The sequence below is a fragment of the Accipiter gentilis genome, chromosome 2 (assembly GCF_929443795.1).
Source record: "Accipiter gentilis chromosome 2, bAccGen1.1, whole genome shotgun sequence".
Lineage (NCBI taxonomy): Eukaryota > Metazoa > Chordata > Aves > Accipitriformes > Accipitridae > Astur > Astur gentilis.
Window position 1 is genome coordinate 2,263,064 of NC_064881.1, and position 22,608 is coordinate 2,285,671.

The 22,608-nt window shown below is 41.9% G+C and overlaps 1 protein-coding gene across 1 annotated transcript in view; it reads left to right on the top strand.

Annotated features, from left to right (window-relative positions):
* Positions 1–22,608, top strand: part of YES1 (YES proto-oncogene 1, Src family tyrosine kinase) — a 55,827-nt gene that overhangs the window by 22,645 nt on the left and 10,574 nt on the right. Inside the window, exons 2-3 of the mRNA XM_049828961.1 lie at positions 16,518–16,790; positions 21,827–21,926. Coding sequence (XP_049684918.1) covers positions 16,526–16,790; positions 21,827–21,926 — 365 coding nt within the window. The 5' untranslated portion in view covers positions 16,518–16,525. The remainder of the gene's footprint in view (positions 1–16,517; positions 16,791–21,826; positions 21,927–22,608) is intronic.

Here is a 22,608-nt window from a genome sequence, read left to right on the forward strand (position 1 = left end):
TCTGTTGTCTCTGTTTTCAGAGGAGTGATATATTTTATTTTTTTTTTTTCCCCCCAAATTTGTCTCACAGCTCCATGATTGGAGTAATCCAGTTGAGTCATGCCTGTTTAATACAGCAAATTATTGTACTTGTAGCAAAAAGGATGTGGGCCATTGTCGTGGTTTCAACGCGGCCGGTAACAAAGGACCACACAGCCGCTCGCTCAATCCTCCGCCCCCCTCCGGTGGGATGGGGAGGAGACGGAGGAGAGAAAAGAAAAAGAAACTGGAACCTCGAGGGTTGAGATAAAGGCAGTTTACTGGGACAAACACAAAGAGATTACAACAACAACAACGGCACTAATGAAAAAGTATACAAAAAGAGTGATGCACAGTGCAACTGCTCACCAGCCGGGACCCGACACTCCGCCACTTCCCCCACCGAAAACAGAGACCACCCCCCGGCCCGCTCCCCATTTATATACTGAGCATGATGGCACATGGTATGGAATAGCTCCTTGGCTAGTTCAGGTCAGCTGCCCCGGCTGTGCCCCCACCTCCCAGGTTCCTGTAAAAATGAACTCTATCCCAGCTGAACCCAGGACATTATCCACCCCTTATTCTATACCATCTACATCATGCCCAGATCTTACATTTTTTTTCCCAATCAACCACTACAACTTTCCTTATATATAAGTATATGGACTCCACCCCCTGACCTTGCACACACACACACGGTGTTCCTTTAGCCTATGGGCTATCCCTCTAATGTGTCCATCGATTTTGGGGCTCTATCTGTTGTAACAGTTCTTCAGGATAAGAGAGAGATGGTGTGAGATGTTGGGTTGTTGTACGCTGCCTCTGGAACTTGTGGCTAGTACATTTGGTGTAACTCATGCCCCTGGTCTGCAGGTCGAAGATGTTGATCTTGAGGAAACTGGTGGGTGCCGGTTCAAGTTCTATCACTGTTGTACTTGGCTCAGTTTCAAAAGTCCATCCTGTAGTCATTTGGATAATTCTCACAATAATACCCTTGATATGGCATATAGACACTATAGATACAATGACATGCATTGGCAGGTTATTTAGCAGTTAAATATCACACAGTCCAATTTCACCGGCTATTCTCTCCCAAAATCAAATCTCCCTGAGGTACACATCGAACCTCCCCATCCTTCTGCATCACCCACCAGGTGTACCCAGGTTCTTGAGCAAAAACAACCCCTTGAATGGGTTTGCCTCTGCTTGAGGGAGGACTAACCCAGACTGTCTTTTCTAACATACTCCTCATGCACACTACAGGGACTTTATCCCCTTCTACAGTATGTGGATCTCTTGGTTGGGCGGGGCCAGCCCGATTGGCGGATCCTCTAGTATTAACTAACCAGGTGGCTTTTGTTAAATGTGTATCCCAATGCTTGAAAGTTCCACCCCCCATCGCTCTCAATGTAGTTTTCAGCAGTCCATTGTACCGTTCAATTTTTCCGGAGGCTGGTGCGTGATAAGGGATGTGATACACCCACTCAATGCCATGTTCTTTGGCCCAGGTGTCTACGAGGTTGTTTCGGAAGTGAGTCCCGTTGTCCAACTCGATTCTTTCTGGGGTGCCGTGTTGCCATAAAATTTTCTCTTCAAGGCCCAGGATAGTGTTCTGGGCAGTGGCATGGGACACAGGGTATGTTTCCAGCCACCCAGTGGTTGCTTCCACCATTGTAAGCACATGGCACTTGCCTTGGCGTGTTCGTGGGAGTGTGATATAGTCAATCTGCCAGGCCTCCCACTGTTTATATTTCAGCCATCGCCCTCCATGCGACAGGGGTTTTTGCCGCTTGGCTTGCTTAATTGCAGCACATGTTTCACATTCATGGATGACCTGTGCGATAGTGTCCATGGTCAAGTCCACCCCTCGATCTCGAGCCCATATGTTGCATCTCTTCCCTGATGGCCTGAGGTATTGTGGGCCCACTGAGCCATAAATAGCTCACCCCTATGTTGCCAGTCCAGGTCCACCTGAGACACTTCAATCTTGGCGGCCTGATCCGCCTGCTGGTTGTTTTGATGTTCTTCAGTGGCTCGACTCTTGGGTACATGAACATTTACGTGACGTACTTTTACCACTAGCTTCTCTATCCGAACAGCGATATCTTGCCACAGTGCGGCAGCCCAGATGGGTTTACCTCTGCGCTGCCAATTGCCCTTCTTCCATTGCTGTAGCCACCCCCAGAGGGCATTTGCCACCATCCATGAGTCAGTATAGAGATAGAGCACTGGCCACTTTTCTCTTTCAGCAATGTCTAACGCTAGCTGGATGGCTTTCACCTCTGCAAACTGACTCGATTCACCTTCTCCTTCAGCAATTTCTGCGACTAGTCGTGTAGGACTCCATACAGCAGCCTTCCACCTTCGATGTTTTCCCACAATGCGACAGGACCCATCAGTGAACAGGGCATATTGCCTCTCATTTTCTGGCAGTTTATTATACAGTGGGGCTTCTTCAGCACATGTCACCTCTTTCTCTGGTGACATTCCAAAATCTTTGCCTTCTGGCCAGTCCGTGATCACTTCTAACATTCCTGGGCGACTGGGGTTTCCTATGCGAGCTCGCTGTGTGATCAGTGCGATCCACTTACTCCACGTGGTGTCAGTCGCGTGATGCGTAGAGGAAACTTTCCCTTTGAACATCCAGCCCAGCACTGGCAGTCGGGGTACTAAGAAGAGCTGTGTTTCAGTACCAACCACTTCTGAGGCGGCTCAAACTCCTTCATATGCTGCCAAGATCTCTTTTTCAGTTGGAGTATAGCGAGCCTCGGATCCTCGATATCCCCGACTCCAAAACCCCAGAGGTCGGCCACGGGTCTCCCCAGGTGCTTTCTGCCAAAGGCTCCAGGTAGGGCCATTCTCCCCAGCTGCAGTGTAGAGCATATTTTTAATATCTTGTCCTGTCCGGACTGGCCCAAGAGCTACTGCGTGAACAATCTCCTGCTTAATCTGTTCAAAGGCTTGTCGTTGCTCAGGCCCCCATTTAAAATCGTTCTTCTTCCGAGTAACTTGGTAGAGAGGGCTTACAATTTGACTGTAATTTGGAATATGCATTCTCCAAAAACCCACAACACCTAAGAAAGCCTGTGTTTCCTTTTTATTAGTCGGTGAGGACATAGCTGCTATTTTGTTGATGACGTCCACAGGGATCTGACGATGCCCATCTTGCCATTTTACTCCTAAGAACTGGATCTCCTGCGCAGGTCCCTTGACCTTACTTTCTTTTATGGCAAAACCAGCCTTCAAAAGGATTTGGATTATTTTCTTCCCTTTCTCAAAAACTTCTTCTGCCGTGTTGCCCCATACGATGATGTCATCAATATATTGCAGGTGCTCTGGAGCTTCACCCTTTTCTAGTGCAGCCTGCATCGGTCCATGGCAAATGGTGGGGCTGTGTTTCCACCCCTGGGGCAGTCGATTCCAGGTGTACTGGACGCCCCTCCAAGTGAAAGCAAACTGAGGCCTGCACTCCGCTGCCAAAGGAATGGAGAAAAATGCATTAGCAATGTCAATTGTGGCATACCACTTAGCTGCCTTTGATTCCAGTTCATATTGAAGCTCTAACATATCTGGCACAGCAGCGCTCAGCGGTGGCGTGACTTCATTCAGCCCACGAGAATCTACTGTTAGTCGCCATTCCCCATTGGATTTCTGCACGGGCCATATGGGACTATTAAAGGGTGAGTGAGTCTTGCTGATCACTCCTTGGCTTTCCAGTTGGCAAATCAGCTTATGGATGGGGATCAGGGAGTCTCGGTTGGTGCGATATTGTCGCCGGTGCACCGTCGTGGTAGCAATTGGCACCTGTTGTTCTTCAACCTTCAGCAACCCCACAACCGAAGGGTCTTGGGAGAGACCCGGCAGGGTAGACAGCTGTTCAATCTCCTCCGTCTCCAATGCAGCTATACCAAAGGCCCAATGGTACCCTTTTGGGTCCTTGAAATACCCCCTCCTGAGATAATCTATACCAAGGATGCACGGGGCCTCTGGGCCAGTCGCAATGGGGTGTTTATGCCACTCATTCCCGGTTAGACTCATTTCAGCTTCCAATACGGTTAGCTCTTGGGATCCCCCTGTCACACCAGAGATACAGATGGGTTCTGCCCCTCTATAACTTGATGGCATTAGGGTACATTGTGCACCAGTGTCCACTAGAGCCTTATATTCCTGTGGGTCTGATGTGCCAGGCCATCGAATCCACACTGTCCAGTAGACTCGGTTGTCCCTCTCCTCCACCTGGCTGGAGGCAGGGCCCCTCTAATCCTGGTTAGAATATCCGTTACTCAATTTCTGCACACGTAAATCAGAAGTCCCTTCAAGGGGATCAGAAATGAGATCAGCCCATCTACTGCGTCTGGGGGACTGCTCACGGGAAACTGGAGCAGCAGTTTTCCAAGAAGAATTCTCTTTTCTGGTTGCTTTTTCTCGCAACTCCTGTACCCGTGCATCCAAGACTGAAGTGGGTCTTCCATCCCACTTCCTCATGCCCTCTCCATGGTCACGCAGGTAAAACCACAGGTTAGCCCGTCGTGTGTACTTTCTCTCTCCTCTCTTGGGCAGAGGAACGCTTACTCCCAATAACTGCGATGCGGGCCTGTACAGGTGAGGAGGAGGACAGATCCACTTTGAATTGCTGGAACTCTCGGGACAACTCCTCTACAGCTGAGACACAGGCCCGTAGGGAGGAAGAGAGACTCCCTTCGTATTGCCAGAGTTGGACAGCCAATTCATCCACCGTTTGTCCATAGCCTTCTCTCCAGGACATTACTGCCAATGAGTTGGGATAGGTTGGTGGTGCACTTCGTAGAAACTTCCGCCACATGGGTTGTGTGCATTGGACTTCATCTGGATCTGTGGGTGACTACACATTTTCTGGATCATTATAAATCACCTCCAGCACGGCTAATTCTCTCAGGTACTGGATACCTCTCTCCATGGTGGTCCACTTGCCTTGGTGACATGTAACTTCATCCCTGAAGGGGTATCTTTCCTTTACACCTAACAGAAGTCGCCTCCAGAGGCTGAGGACTTGTGTTTTTCTCCCAATCGCCTTGTCGATGCCCCCTTCCCTAGACAGAGATCCCAACTGCTTGGCTTCCTTACCCTCTAATTCCACACTACTAGCCCCGCTATCCCAGCATCAGAGCAGCCAGGTAACAATGTGCTCACCTGGGTGGCGGCTAAAATCTTTTCGCATGTCACGCAACTCACTCATGGATAGAGATCGGGTAATTATTTCAGGTTCTGCCTCTAGCTCCTGTTCTCGCGATGACCCTGGTTCATCTTCATCTCTCGCTAAGCGAACTGATTTCTTTGTGTGTTTCTTTTTCTGTACAGGGGCGACTGATACTGGCACAGGTTGGTTCTCTGGTTTAGGCTGAAGTGTCTGTCACCGGGGTAGGGGCAGCCACGGTGTCTGTTGTCGGGGTAGGGGCAGCCACGGTGCCTGTTGTTCTGTTTTCCATCTTTTCTCCCTGAGGGTGCTGCCTAGTATCAAGCAGTGTTTGGTAGATACTGGCCAGGGCCAGCACAGTGAGGCGAGTTGTATGTCTTTGGAATAGCCACAGCATTTTTCTTTCAAATATTCTGTCACGTCATGAGGGTTCTGTAGTTGTTCGGGAGTGAACTTCCAAGTCACTGGTGGTGAGAAGTTCTCTAGATACTTGCCCATATCCTCCCACATGCAGTGCCACCCATGAGTATCCAGCTTTGGGGGAGATCTCTGAGTGGTACTCTTAAAGAGCCTTTTTGTAGCCCTAAAGAAGACCTGAAACATATTCAGGAGGCATAGCACTAACAGCACACTGGCTTGCGCATCCCAAGGATATTCAAAATTCTCAGAAGCTGTTGTAATTAGTCGGAAGGAGAAAAGGGAGGTGAACGGACGGGGGGGAGGTATCCCCCCCTAATTTCCCCATGGATTGGGTGTAATTACCAATAAAATCCGACAGAAGGCGCCCAAAGTATGGAAATGATATCACTGCCTCATACAGATACCAGCTTAACCTCATGACCAGTGATGTAATCATTTCATAAGTCGACATTGCCCAGTACAGCAAAATGATAATCCCAATCACTCTCCCAGAGATGAGATACGCAACTACAGGCAATACATAGAGCATATAAGAGCTTACAAAACGCCACCATGTAAACAAATGAAACAACATTGTGACTAACATCTATATATCTAAGAAATGCGTTTGGCAAATTTGTTTCAACACGCTCTGGCCAGATCTGTCGTTATCTCAACCCTTCTGCCCCACGTTGGGCGCCAAAAAGGACTGTCGTGGTTTCAGCCTGGCCGGTAACAAAGGACCACGCAGCCGTTCGCTCACTCCTCCGCCCCCCTCCGGAGGAGAGAAAAGAAAAAGAAACTGGAACCTCGAGGGTTGAGATAAAGGCAGTTTACTGGGACAAACACAAAGAGATTACAACAACAACAACGGCACTAATGGAAAAAAAGTATACAAAAAGAGTGATGCACAGTGCAACTGCTCACCACCCGGGACCCGACGCTCCGCCACTTCCCCCACCGAAAACAGAGACCACCCCCCAGCCCGCTCCCCATTTCTATACTGAGCATGATGTCCCATGGTATGGAATAGCTCCTTGGCTAGTTCAGGTCAGCTGCCCCGGCTATGCCCCCACCTCCCAGGTTCCTGTGAAAATTAATTCTATCCCAGCTGAACCCAGGACGGCCATGCTTTCAGGATGTGGAAATTTCTGTTCTAGAGCAGTACTGAAAAAGACCTGAGAATCATAAAGGACAGTGGCTGCTGCCAAAATAAGTTCTAGAGTCTCAAATGGGCCCATGTGAACATCATGAAGTTCAGCAAGGTCAAGTGCAAGGTCCTGCACCTTGGTCAGGGCAATCCCCGGTATCAATACAAGGTGGGGGATGAAGGGATTGAGAGCAGCCCTGTGGAGAAGGACTTGGGGGTACTGGTGGATGAAAAGCTGGACATGAGCCGCAGCCCAGAAAGCCAGCCGTAGCCTGGGCTGCATCCAGAGCAGCGTGGCCAGCGGGTCGAGGGAGGGGATTCTGCCCCTCTGCTCCGCTCTGGTGAGACCCCACCTGGAGCGCTGCCTCCAGCTCTGGGGTCCTCAGCACAGGGAAGACATGGGCCTCTCCGAGTGGGTCCAGAGGAGGGCCACAAAAACGATCAGAGGGATGGAACACCTCTCCTGTGAGGACAGGCTGAGAGAGTTGGGGTTGTTCAGCCTGGAGAGGAGAAGGCTCCGGGGAGACCTTACTGCACTTTCAATGGCTTATAAGAAAGATGGAGACAGGCTTTTTATCAGGGCCTGTAGTGACAGGATAAGGGGTAACAGTTTTAAACTGAAAGAGGGTAGATTTAGATTGGACATAAGGAAGAAATTTATTAGGATGAGGGCAGCAAGACCCTGGAAGAGGTTGCCCAGAAAAGTTGTGGCTGCCACAATATTGGAAGTGTTCCAAGTCAGGTGAGATGGGACTTTGAGCAACCTGATCTAGTGAAGATGTCCCTGCCCGTGGCCATGGGGGCTGGAACTAGGTGATCTGTGAAGGTCCCTTCCAACTCAAACCGTTCTGTGATTCTGTGAAAGAAAGATTAAGAGATATCCCTTACCTGGAGTACCATGTCTGTTCCTGGTGATCCCTGTTAATGGGAGGCATTTGGAGAAAATGAGGTTGTTGAGTAACTGGAAAGGCACTTGCTAGACTGGAGTCTAGTGGGACTGCATCAGTCTAGCCAAGGGAAAGGTTGAAGAGAGCCATGATCTGCTGCTTGCTTACACAGGGAACATAAATGGGGTGGTGGTAGGGCTCCAAGGCAAAGGAGTAACAAGATTGCTGCCTGGATGTTGGGATTAAATTCAGATGGGACATAAGGCATGTACTTTTAGTGATTACTGTGTTTAAAATTTAGGACCTGTCCAGTGTGGGTGGACTTTTCATAACAGGTCACTTTGAATTTGAGCATGTGTGTACATTCAAAACCTTAAAAAGATAAATTAATTTAGGGCAGCCCTATGCCCTCTATTGTGCAAGATGCCTGACAAGTTAATTAAGGTAATTTCTCCTGGTCATTTTGCCTATGAACAGTATTACATCTGTCAGTATAGAAAGCAATAGAACAGCAGTCATGATAGCTATTAGGGTAGTAACTCTTGTTTAGTTAAAACTTCATCCAGCTCTTCCCTTTTAATACGGGTGTTATTTAGCAGGTGTCATCCTACTTTTTTGTTTGTTTGTTTAATTTTGAATTTCTTTACAATTTAATTGTACTTTTCACTTGTTTTTTGTGTACAAAGGAAAACACAAGTTATTGAATCATGAAGAACAGTTGTAATTGTTTATACATATTTTTACTTTTTGTTTTAGTCAAAAGGTTGGTATTTTCCAGCTGGCTTCTTGAAATTCCTGTTGTTCAGCAAACAGGTAATTGCTTAAGGAGATCTGGGTATATGGCTCTTGAATAAATGAGTGGCAATATTTTGTCAGAAATTGGATTTAAATACTTTAATTACTGATTTTTTTGTTAACATGCTAATGGTCAATTATATTCAGGTCAAATAGCATTGAGAATTAAGGAGAATTTACTTTCAACTTAGGGTGACATTTGGCAAACAGTAGCTAGGAAAATTCATCTCTACAAAGCAGGTATGTACAAATGTAAAGTAACAGTGTGTCAAACACACACTAAATAAATTGCGTCAAAGTTCCATGAGATTCCCTAGCAGTGTTCCTGTGCTATAATGGGGGGGGATATAACAGTCATTTATTACAGGGTCTTTTTTGATTCATCTTTTAAGTTCCTGTGACTGTTCCTTTCCTTCATATTTTTACGTTCACTAAATGAAGTTGAAACTGGATTCTGGCTGATATTGAATTCCTCTGTCATCTTAAAATGTAATTGCCACTTCAGCTCTATGCCCAGCTGAGAAGATGAAAAATACTATAGATTCATATGAATTTCAGTATCTCTGAATTCTGGGGAGCTTGCAAATGTTGTAGTCCATTTTTCATATGTAGTTCATAGTTGAACTTTGAAAGAAATTACTTCTTAAATTTTCATAGAATTTTTCAGAACAAAAATGATGCAAATTGTTCTTCTACTGTGCAAGTTTACTTTTTCTGTGATGCAGATGTCCCTTGGGAAGGCAGTTTGCATGCTTCCTGCTGTGAGACCCAGAAAACAGAATGTTAGTTGACTTTACTAAACAATATTTAAAAGTTGATTTAAAATAACTTTTGGAGGCATTTTGGGGGGAAATATACTTAAATAGAATGGTTGAAAACTGAACGTGTGAAAATGTTTTATGATACCAGGCATACGTTTTGTTGTTTTCCAAATAGAATTTGATGAAAACAAAATCTTTGTATTTATAAATTGGTCTCTAAATCCTGTCTGAAATGGGCTAGATAGCTTTGACAAAGTATGACATGCGTTTTACTGTAATCTGAAACAATCTTTTGGCCAGACTTCTTGAATATATCAGACTTTGAGTTTTTAAGATAATTGTAATAATTTACAAATTAATAAAAATAGCTATTACACTGAAAAATAAAAAGAAATTGTCCTCTTCTGCTTGCATTTATTTATTGACTGTGTACTTAAACATTCAAGACAATGCAGCAGCAGTAATGCTGTCTAGACAAGATATTGGTTGTTTTGTCTGTGGTATCTGTTGTCAGATAAAATGTCTCTGTGTGGTAAAGGCTTGAAATTGTATAGCTAGACATTGTAACTCTAAATTTTAAAAATGGTCTCATGTATATGTATTATATATTTCAGCACATAAAATTGCTTTTGTAATTCTGATATTTGAGTTAATCTCTCTCTTATGATCTTGACTGCCGGAATACAGAAAATTAATCCATCAGTGTTGTGTATTTTGCATCACCTGCCTTAGGTTTGTGGGCAGGTTTTTTGTTGGATGTGCAAAAGCACAAATTATTTTTTCCTCTTTCTGGATGTTAACAATATGCTGACTTCACTGAAAATTCAGAGTAGATCCTGAAAACAAACTTTCTTAAAGTGGAAATTCTATTTAGCAGTTGGTAAGGGTTTTTTAAAATGAAGTTTAAACATTTAAATTTGACATATTTGCTCTGCTCTGGAAGTTAGAAGCAGGTCCCTCTGGCTGTCAGTCAGGTACCCCCAGCTAGGCTCTGTGCCTACTGCAGGTGGCTTTGCGGTGCTGGGTATTTTTTTGTTTGTTTTTTCCACCCAGCATCTTCTTTCTTTTGTGTTTTCTGTTGCTTTGCACAGGGGGTTAGGCAGCTTCCAGCTGAAGTGGAGACTGCTCATGTGAGCAACTGGAAGACAAGGAGGTTGATGATGGATGTGTGTTTTTTCAGGTGCTTGAACAGCTTTGATGAGGAAGGCTTGCTCAGGTGTATCAGGCTAGAAGTCAGGCTACTACAGTCGCACTGGGAAGATCTCAGTCCAGGTCTTGGCTACAACACTTACCTCCTGTGGGTTTTCAGAAGCCTTGTCTAGAACAGAAAGTTACAATGTTTAAATCTGTATCATTATAGTAATAACTTTTTCTTTTCTTGGATATGATTATTCTGACTTAAACCAGGCAGCATAAAACAATTCAAGTCAAGACATACTCAGACTGGAATGCAAATCCTGTGCAGATGTTGCATCAACAATAACTACATTAGTTTAAATTCATAAGCTAGGTCCACCTGTAGGACTTCTCTCGTGTGGCTGCGTCCTGAGTCTCCATCTGACTGTGGACTTTCTGAGCTACAGATTGGTGGAGGTTGGAGCAGTCTGTGCTCACCTTGCTCCTTTCATCTTCCAAGGTGTTACTCATTCTGCAAAGGGGCAACCCTATTCGCTCTCAGAGTCCATGCCCAGGCCCATGGTGAAGGAAGTTCTCCTTGTTAGAGACAAAAGAGACGAAGACTATTGAAGACCGGATACTGAACTAGATCTTCGATTAGAAAATTCTTTAAAATTACAGTAGGCTTGCTTTCTTCCACCTCTAGGCTGTCTTTCCTGACCACATACTAGTCTAATTGGAAAAGCCACCTTTAGCTATGCTTGCATACAACATCTGGTCAAAGGAAACCTGCACTATCTCAGATAGCATAGGTGAAACTCTGGTTATAAACACACACAATTCTTTAAAATGCCATGAGTTGTTCGTGGTAAAGTAAGCAAACTCTGCAATTTATGACAGCTCATAAAAGATAAAATATATCATATGATAAAAACTGCATAATTTTTAAAAAATTGCATCTGCTCTGCAGAGAACACAGGACAATTCTTTAGTTTATTTTCCTTTACAAACATGGTGGGTTGCTTTGTAGACAAGAAAGCCCACCTATATTTTCATACCAAAGCAGTGACCTGTTAAAGGTGGACTGAATTAGTTGGATGTTATAGTATTGGCCAGAGGAGTTGTTAGCCTCTTTTCTGGTTATCTCCATTTCTTTCAGCCTGTGTCACTTCTAATAAATGAGTTTTCAATACCTTCAGCTGAAACCAGCTGTTTGGCAGATGCTCTGTATTGTTTGCCTAGTGTATGAAAAGCCAGTATAGGTTGCACATCTCCGGTGACATATGGAGTCAGCTCTGCACATTTTTGAGGAAGTAGTCAGCTGTCAGCTAATGGATCCATTAGCGAACTTTCCACAGAATATCCTGTCTTCATCAATTGCATGAAATTTTAATAACTTTAAATCATGACTTTAGTTGAAAGAGGACCTTTTTGTAAGACATTTGTTTCACATTTGAGAAGTGAATGTACTTCTTTTCTTGACAGAAACTATTTCTTTTTTTGCTAACACTGAGTAGTGAAGGTAGAGTAGCAGTGGAAATCTTCAATGTTTTTTTTTGTCTTTTTATTAGCAATTTGTGAACCTGAAATGAAATTCTTTTTTATGTTGGGGGGGGGGGGGGGGTGTTTTTCAGGGTTTTGGTGTTGTTGTTTTTAGGCAGGAGGATATTTGCAGTCTTATTTTATCCTTCTGGAAAGAGATTTGGCTTGCTTGTTCTAACTGGACTCTTTTTTCTTAGTGAAAAATGAGTTATGTGCTGGTTTTGGCTGTATGAACTAAAATTCAGTAATCAAAAGGAATGAGAAAAAGAAGCGTTACAACCCGCCCTTCCCCTTAGTGATTTTTCTTTTGCTCTACCCTTTAGTTCTTGTGTGGTTTTAGTACCTGGTTTAGTCTAGCGGTTGAAAAGAGAACAGCTCCCTAGAGTGTCTTTCCCTTTGCGGTACATCAGAACAGCTATGTGCAGCTGGTCTTACACCATGACAAAGTCTCCGGAAGGCACCTGGGGATATGCTGTATCGTAACAGAAGTGCAAGATCAGAAGAGTACCTCCAGTTGGCCCCAAGAGAAAACTAATTTTTCTTGTTTTTTTCTAGTGAATGGGTTTTGTTATCAAGTCCATTACAGCAAGTGAAACAAATGTGAGGCTCTCCCAGCTTTTGGTCTTCAGGGTTTCAGAGGCTAACATCTAACCCTTTTGAGTATTTGCAGACTGCTTTGCTCTGAGGCAGCTAGCTGTAATAGATTCAGTTTATCCACCTGCGTTAAAATCACCTCTTTCAAAGAAAGCTCTAGCATCTTTCTCCATACCAGTAGGAGACCTTTCTTGAAGCACTCCTAAGAACCTTGTGTCCCAAGGAACCAATGAGTAGATAACTTCTGTAACTATCAACTGGAAAGAGCAAAGATGCATTGGATGAATGAGTGGTTCCCTTGTGACACCTACCTCTTTGGGCTGGATGGATGAGGCCGCAGACACCCCAAGGGAACTGTTTGTCAGTATCCTAGGATATGGTGGCTCTTGAGGAAAAACTCATTTTTCTTGGGCTGGTAGGTCATCTTGCTGAAAGGAAAGCAGAAAAAAACCCACCCCAAAGGCTTTACTGACCCCACTTTTCAATTGTTGTTGAGCAAAGCTTTCTTCATAGTCCAGCACTCTGCTATAAAACGGAATTGGGAAGATAAGAGGGCAGCATTGACTTTTGTGGAGCTCTCTTGTTTGGCAGAGGGGTTATTAAGGGTCCTCTGTCATTGTCTGAGGTGTTTGTAGAGTATTGAATGACAATGAACTTTTGCCCTTTGTGGGACTTCTCCAAAAAGCCCAAGTCAAATTAGATGTCACTAAAATCTCATTTGATGACTACTTCCTGGAGGAGTCTCATTCTTCTGTTGATTTTTGTGGTCATCCTGCTAACCTTCAGCTGTCCTTCCAGTAATCATTTTAGCTTCTGTTTCTTCTTGAAAACATTCTAACATAGGATTGGTTTCATCTAGAAGGTGGAACAAGACATCTGTGCTTTTAGTCCATGCCTTTCTGAACATGGTTTCCTGATAGACCTTCAGCAAGCTGACTCCTTACCCCCCCATCAAACGCATGGGCATGCTGATCAGAACCAATAGGAGAGTACTGTTTCAAAGAAAGAACAAGCTGTTGAAGTTACTCAAGTAGTTTGCTTCAGACACCAGTCTAGTCTAAAATAATGATTTAACTAGTGGGAAGTCAGTGGCTTGTGAATAACATACCTTAGGCCAGCATTTCTTTGAATAGATGGACTTCTACAGAGCAGACAGGAACTTCTCATCTGTAGCTATTCCTAAAAAGGGTTCAGTGCCTCTGAAAGAGTGCCATGAATTTTATGACAGAAATGTGTTCCTTAATAGTTGCTAGTCAGACAAAGGGTGATAAAAATAGTGGTAAATATGTTTCAGTTACATACATTTTTGATACCAAATGCAGTACCAGAATAATCAAATCCAACATTGCATACCAGCTGCTTAGGGATTTCTTTTCTTTATCCAGTAACTTATTACAAGACTAAACAGTAATAGGTCATTGGGTTCCCCCCCCATACGGTGAGCAATCATTTTTCCCTTCTCTACTACTCACTCTTGGTTTATGTCATCTTCCCTCCCCTCATTCCTCTAATTCCTCCTCATAAATGCATACAGTGTTTTATAGTAATTTCCACCTATGTTTTTGACTTTTAAAACCAACGAGTTTACTTCCTTAATTTTGTTTTGCGGGTATGCAGTTATAAAAGTAGAGCTTTTAAATTTTTGTCTCCTTGTTTCTGAATGTCTTTCTCTTTGAAGTGCTGATTGAATCTCTGTTGTTAATCTCTTTAACCCCTGAAAGAAGATTACTTTAACAGTGAAGTGGCTGGGGAGGGGAGAAGCAAGGGAAAGGCTGACTTTATTTCCCTAGAAAGAATTCAGGTCTTCAGTAAGGGCTTTTTTTTTTTGAGGCACTGAACTATACCAATGGTAATTTCTTGCTGCTAACCACAGCTTAAGTGGGTGAGCATGTATGGGTGATAGCAGTTATAACTGTAGTACAGGGTAGCTTTGTCACTGGCCATTTAATCAAATCAGCAATACCATGGGCAGAATCCAGCAGTTTTACCAGACTTGGTAAATCGGTTTTTATCCATTTTTTTGGGGTTTTTTTTAATCTTGAAGTCTTATCAGCCTGTTATAAGTTAACCAAATGCCACAAGTAAGGGAGGATAAATATTTCTGATGAACATGTAATCGTACAAATGTCAGAAAACTTTGATTGTGGCTTTTTAAAGAGAATCAAAGAAATAGGCCTCAGAGTAAGGCAAGAATTCACAATAGGCAGCCATGTGGCCAAAAAAAAGTGATTCAAATTACAATGTCTATTTGCAGTGGTAGAGAAATTAAAAGACGTGATTGGCTGCTTGGTTGACTTATATTGTGAATTAATAACTGGCTTTTCTACTGTAGCTTGTAAGGCATCTTTTGTAAAGTATTTAGACACACTACATTCTTCATGCATGTATTTGAGTCTTGCTCTATTAACATTTGTGCACAATTAGTAAGTTGGCAATAATAGTACCAGAAGTAAAAAAAAAAAAGTTAAGGTGTGCTTTTGTGATGGTTCATTATTCTGTGTAAAACTCTTAGACGAGATTTGTAAAAAGGCAGTCATTTGACTTTGTTGCTGCTTGTTTCTGCACCAGTAATTGTATTACATTACAGCATTAGGGCCTGAATTGACAGGGTGAATATTCTTAATCTTTATGAGCAGTAAATTTCATATGGTGTTTCACCAGCTATGGACCACTTTCTTTGCAGGAACTCTGCTGGAGTTCTTGAGGAAATTACAGGATCTTCAGTATTGTAATGGTTAGTTATACAGAGGGCACTAGTTTCTCTCAGTGTGACTATATTAAGGCAGCATTTGTTTAGTAAGATTTACTTTATTCCCTATTTCTGTTTCTAATAGTTAACAAGGTAAGAGAGAACTGAAAAGGAAATAAATAGATAGGCACACAATGGAAAACACTGTGTTTCCCTAATTGTTAGTTAAGGTCCATGAAAATCTTGTTCTAGTTATCAAATATTTTTAATGCTTTCAGACTGCTGCTGTTTATTTTTTTTAACTGATTCCCTATTTCTGTGGAGGTTTCTACTTTTGAAGTTAAAGTAGATTTTTTAACTTTTTTCCCCCCCCAAGAATACAGGAATTTTCATGCCAGACTAGTGCTGCATCTAATAGAGATTCCTGTTTTCTTCCTGATTTATTTCCCCACCAGGGTAAGCCAGAAAAGGCCTGCTATCAGTTGTCACCACCTGATAAATGGCAGATGGTGACTTCTTAAGACACAGTCATTTTAATTGTTGATGACACATCTCCTCTCTGGTTGCCTCCATCAGGGGGTAATAGTGTCCCCCTAGTAAACAGCTCTGGCACAGTCTGCCTGTAGTGGGAGCTGGTGGCGATCTTGGGCCGTCAGGGCTATAGATTGTAACCTGTCTGGGCACAGTTCAGTTTCTAAACCACTACAGATGTAATTACTCTCCTAAATTTTTTTTCTAGCTCTAGTTAGACTTTAGAGTTTAACCCTATCCTGTGGCCATGAATATGCCAGGTTTGTTTGTGAGTTGTATTTTGGGGGCTGGCAATGGATGAAAACTTCTCTACGTCTTTAAAGATATTATTTGTAATACCATCACCAGGTCATGACCATATTGCACAGATGCTTAAAAAAGGAAGTAGGAATGCTCCACTCATTTTCTTTGTGTAATTGCTTTGGCTTTTTTTCATACAATTGACTCAGGATTTGTCACCTTTGTTTCCCCTTCCATCCTGCTATAGAAGTCTTCAGTGTCTTTTCTTTGTCTGTTGCCTGTCTCCCTCTTTTTTTTCTTTTTTTTTTTTTTCTTCTTCTTTTTTACCATTTACAGTCCACCAAGGAACGGGGATGAAGAATAATCCAAATATGCTGTTAGTATGTGTTGTTGTAAGGGAAAATAATTATGTCCTCTCTAGTCTGGGAATGACTTAGATTTTATTCCAGAGCAGTTTTTCATCAGTTTATAAACTGCACATGGGAGCAATTGCTTGGGGTTGTTTTGGTTTTTTCAACCAGTAATAAATCAACATTTTCAGTAACTTTTGGGGAATCTTCTGTGTTAACTATTGAAAGACGGAACATGGAGATGAACTTATTTTTTCCCCTCATTCTCACAGAAGCAACCATGGGGTGCATTAAAAGCAAAGAAGATAAAGGTCCAGCCATGAAATACAGAACTGATAATACTCCAGAACCTGTTATTTCCCATGTCAGCCATTATGGATCAGACTCCAGCCAAGCAACACAGTCACCATCAATAAAGGGATCAGCAGTTAATTTTAATAGTCATTCCATGACTCCTTTTGGAGGGCCCTCAGGAATGACACCCTTCGGAGGAGCATCATCTTCATTTTCAGCTGTGCCAAGTCCATATCCGAGTACTTTAACAGGTGAGTGTTACATAAGATGCTGCTACTGTTAGTAGTAGTAAAGCTTGACAGCCATATAAAAAAAAAAAATACTATACCCCTTGCCACACAGAAATAAATTGCAAATTTAAAATAAATTGCCTTTTAGGGATTTCTGATTTCTAATATGTTTATTGCTCAGATAATAATTCAGCCCATATTCCCTAGTGACTGGGGCTTGGGTGTTGGGTGTTTTGGCTTTTGGTTTTGTGGGCAGGGGAGTAGGATCACAGCACAGAGAAATTCAAGACTTATTAAAGGCAGTGTCCTGGTTGTGGCCTGGATAGAGTTAATTTTCTTTCTAGTAGCTGGTATAGTGTTATGTTTTGGGTTCAGTATGAGAAGAATGTTGATAACACACTGATGGTTTTGGTTGTTGCTGAGTAGTGTTTAGACTAAGTCAAGGATTTTTCAGCTTCTCATGCCCAGCCAGCAAGAAGGCTGGAGGGGCACAAGAAGTTGGGAGGGGACACAGCCAGGGCACCTGACCCAAACTGGCCAAAGGGGTATTCCATACCATGGGACATCATGTCCAGTATATAAACTGGGGGGGATCGCTGCTCAAGAAATAACTGGCCATCTGTCAGCGAGTGGTGAGCAATTGCATTGTGCATCACTTGTTTTGTGTATTCCAATTCTTTTATTAGTATTATTATTATTATTGTCATTTTATTATTGTTGTTGTTATCATTATTAGTTTCTTCCTTTCTGTTCTATTAAACTGTTCTTATCTCAACCCACGAGTTTTACCTTTTTCCTTCCAATTCTTTCCTCCATCCCACTGGGTGGGGGGGAGTAAGTGAGCGGCTGCGTGGTGTTTAGTTGCCAGCTGGGGTTAAACCATGGCAGGCAGTAATGGGAATAGTTGATAAAATTGTGGTAGAAGTTCTAAGCTATTGAAGGGATGCACATGGGGTAATGGCTTTAAACTTTTGGAGAGAGGTGCAAAATGAAAACTACTTCAAACTCAGGAAATGTATAGTTTAAGCTGTTTTTCAGACTTATTTGATTACCTATAAGTTACTTATATTAATGCAACATTAAATCTGTTCATTTATAAAGCTAAACAGGATATGCAGTATATTCTGTGTACTTTACTATATGAACAATATGCGTGAAACAAAACAGCAAAATTCTGATTGTTGTTGGTCATATTAAAACCAAAGTTGAAAATGTAAAAATAGAATTTACTAGGTGCTGAGATATAGTCTCTGAAGATAGAGCATTTTAAAGCAATACACACATTTTATGTTATAAGCCCACCTTTATATGAAAATCTTAAAACTTCATTACATACACATTGATTTTGTGCACATGGCTAATCTCAGTAGTTCACTTAGTTTTTCTGGGTATTTTTGAGAGGAAGCCGTAATTCATTCTTTTTTGAGAAAGAAAGGAGAGAGTAACTTATTCTAGAAGCTTTGCACAGACACTTCACAAAACACGGTGAGTAATTCCTTATTAGTCTATTCCTAGTCTTCCCACAAACCCCTAATATTAGCACAAATACAGTGCTTAAATATTTGCTTCGTTACAGTAGCATTTAAAAATCTTTTAAACACAAGAAATTTGAGATCCATGAAAACCCACTGTGGCCTTGACATTAAGCAATTCAGAAAACCAAATATGAATTGTTGGGTAATGATCACCTCATATTCCCTTTTTGGGAATTCATCAAAAACCAAATAATTAAAATGAGCATCTATCCTATCTCAAAATTTTTGAGTAAGCTCTGAACCCCTGTTTTGGATGAACATATGGAGAAATGAAATAAGGGCAGCTTTTCTTTTTATTCATTAGCTCCACTAAAAAAAGTTTATTGTGCTTAAACAAATCTTCATCTCTTCAAAGAAACTCTGTGTATTTCTTCTTAGTAGATCTGGTTCTTTGTTCACGTGGGAACCTCCAGCAGTGCATGCAGGCACTCCTGGGCATTGCCAGACATCAGGGATGTAGGCCCCCCGCAGGTACCACAAATCCTTTGCTGCAGAGACCAGAAGGGAATTTCTCTTGCCTGTCCCTGTTCCTGCTGGTAGTTAAGCATGTTATATCTTGGACCAGAGTCAACAGGAGAGATTTCTCATGAAAAGATAGTCTAATATCTCATCAGTGTGGATTCAGTTATCACCAGGCAAACTGATTTGGGTGAACACCCCCATCATTTTGCAATCAAGTAAAATGATACTGAATATGTAATAATTTGTCCTCATTTTGTAAAACCAGCCCATCCACAAACACACACACTTTTTTTGTTGTTGTTTTGGGTTTTGTTGTTGTTGTTGTTGTTTTAAATAAAAATTGCACCAGCAACTGGTACATTCAGTACCAATTTTCAGATCAGTCAAAATTGGGTGTTTTTGTGAATGTATAAGATGAAAAACTTCTGGCTCTAAGCTTTTCCTATCTGTGACGAATAGAACACTGGATCGCATTCTGTGGCCCTTTGTTTTGCAAGAGAGGAGAATAGATGGGCTTGTCAAACAGGACATAAGTGTCGGTAGTACTTACCCAGTCCATCAGTGATGTCTGACAAGGGGATGATATGGTTGTCACTGTGACCTGTAGTGAGGCTGGGAAGAGTGGAGCCATCTTTTATTCCTCTAGAGCAGAAAGGAGAAAAAAAAATCTGAGTTAGTCACACTGCTCCTGTATTACACATCCTCAGTCATCAGATACTTGGAATTCATAGACTATTACTGAAAATCAAAACAGAAAAATGGACTGCTGTTCTTGCCTTCCATGAAGCAGTGTAAGCACTAGTGCTCTGTAATCCTCATGCTGAACAAGAAAGTAAAGTCTTCTCTCCAAAACTAGTCCTTGTTTAGAGGATGGGAATACTGACCTAATGAAAGGATAAACTTTAAGGGAAGTATTATGACCACAAATAGCTAAACAAGATCACCTTGCAGTGATTCACAAAGTAAACAGCTGCAAGAGACTTCAAAAATCATTTGAGCAGTATCTGTTTGTTAAAAACATTCTGTGCTGATGCTGTTCTCCTTAAGTATTTCGTTATCGTTTGCCATGAAATAAATAACATTTGTGAGTGAGAATAAAGAGGTTTTATGGCAGCTGAATTGCTGAAATCAAAACCTTCCAAGGATTATATGTTAGCTTTTACAGTTCTTTCTTTAAAAATAATTAAGAGTACATAAATATTGATAATTACTGATAATTCTTTTATTGCATGGTTTACATTTGAATCCATTACTTTGACTAGTGCTACACTGTCTAGAGGAATTAATCTTTCTCTTGTTCCCACAGCAGTATCTTTCTAGATGTACAGTTTATTTTTAAGTTCTTGGAGTCTCCCAGTTTCTTTATATGCAGTTAAAAACTTGTGATATTGTGACTTGAGAGTTGATTTTCTTCATCTGCTGAAGAACTCTCTGGGGATGGTTTATTTCTGTAACATTTGGTTTCTGTTTGTGCGAATATGGTATGTATCCCTACAATTTTCTTGCTCCATGTAGCGGGTTTTGTCATCAAAATAATGCAGTAAGGTAGTTATGCAGGCAAAAATTGGTAGAACTGTGTTGATTTTTAACTTAGATTAGGAACTGTTAACTTCTAGGGAATATTCTAATTCATTTTCAGTTCATAAATCACACTTCAGAAAAAAACACCTCAATTACTTTAACCTCCTGTGGGGATTTTTTGTTCTGTTTTTCCTAGAGGAACTGTAAATTCATTTCCATCTGAGGCCTGCTGAGAGACTGTAATCACAGGAAGCCTAAATCAAATGAAAATATTTAAGTGATTGGGACCTGTTACATCAGAAAGTACACACTGCAAAAGAATATTAGATGTAGACAATACCCGTTGCATTATATATTCTTCCTTTCTGATCACTGTTGTGTTAAGTATAAGATATAAAATTAGACGTAACATGTTTCTGTTGGTGGTCTTCCATGTATATCCTGGTACATATGTTACATTATGATGATGTTAGAGATGTAATAGTATACATTTAAAAATAAGTTATTGCTTGGACTATCATTAGGCTTCCTGAATGTCCATTAGAGTGTGAAATGGCATTTCTAGAGCTTAAAAAGTCCTTCTGAATTGCCCATCTGCAGTTTTCTATTTTAACTTTCTCCTAGTTATGGTGCATAGTTTTTTATTTTTGCTCGTAGCTTGCACATTTCATATAGCCTGTTCTCCTTTCCCTCTTTCTCTTTTAGCCCAGTTTTATACATTAGTTCTTTTAAGTATAGAAAAAGTTTTCCTACTGTAAGTATAGGAGCCTCACTACCATCCATCTGTCACACGAGTATCCTGTTTGTGGGACATGTTCAACAACATGCCCTATACCAGAAGTGGGATGGGGAGGCAAATTCCTTAGGGCTGGTGGAGTGCAGCTGCTCGTCCTGTGACTTATCTCAGTCCTTGTTCTCTAGAATAATGCCCTGATGGATCATCCTCAGCAAGGGTCTGCTTCACTGGTGGGGAGACTTGATGGAGTTAAGAAAATCACTAGTCCTAAAGCAGAGAAATGTCTTTGTCCCCGACAGAATACTTTTATTTCTGGTCCAGTTCCTTGAGTAGATCTTGATGTGTAACCTCAGAAAGCTGGGAACACATCAGTTATTTATAGCTAAGTTCAACAGGAAACTACTTCTGATTGTTTACTGTTGTGGTGTTGTAGGATCTTCTAGAATTGCATCTCTTAACAAGAAGCTAGTTTAATAAAGAAGCTAGATTTTTCTTTTTTTTTTTTACTGCTGATATGTTGTGCAGGTTTCTGTATATAAGTGCTCTAATTATTAATGTACTTCCAGTGATGTATCTAGCTGTCTTTTGTGGTGTGGAAGCATATTTTTAGGGTGTCTGTTTATAGGCTTTCCGCTGTCTTAAGAAATGAGCTGATTGTTGATCCAGCTTCCAAAATGAGAGGCAACCCAGAGTGTTTAGTTGGTTCCAAATCAAAACTGATGAGCTGTTCCACAGATAAGTCCTTAAATCAAGTGTTGCAATGTTACTGCTATATCATACGGGTTTTTTCTCTTTCTCCTAAGGTGGTGTTACTGTATTTGTGGCCTTATATGATTATGAAGCTAGAACTACAGATGACCTTTCATTTAAGAAAGGTGAACGGTTCCAGATAATAAATAACACGTAAGTGTTCTCATTCACAGACTTCACTTGGTTGTTGTTCGGAATAAATAGATCCTCAACTCTTCTTGAAATCCGTGTATCCTATTTCAGTGAAGAGTAGATTTTTATTTTTTTTTCTTTTTCTTGAATGCATGCAATGTTCAACAAGCATGGGGTTAAAGTATTGATAGTGGTAAGACACCAACCTTCAGGCTGAGCTCATGGTTTGGGTGCAGATATAGAACTGTAGCGACTGGGACAACTTTAAGCCTCTCGTCCTCAGTTGGTTGGGTGGCATCCTTCCACTCCCTGCTCCAGCAAGGCAGCAGAGGTGGAGACACATACTGTCCCATCCAAGGCTCTGCACGTTGCAGATTCTCTCTGACAGGTTTCCATATCTTGTGGGGAGGTGGGTGCAGCCAGCAGCACTGCACTGGCAAATGCTGGAGGTGAGTGCACTGCCTGTAGGCAGGGACATCTCGCCGTGGAAGTGCGTCTAGCTGGCCTCCACAGTAAATCCGTGCTCAGATAGTTTATTAGTAGTTTGATGTCCTAGTTCAATTGCAGCACCGTTAACAGTATTACAGCCTGATTTCTGGAAGTCTAGTGAAAAGGAAGTAATTTGTTCACCCTGCAGATTTCTTTACGTGCAGCTTTTGGCTGTGGTAATAGTTCTAATTCATATATGTAGCAGCTTTCATTC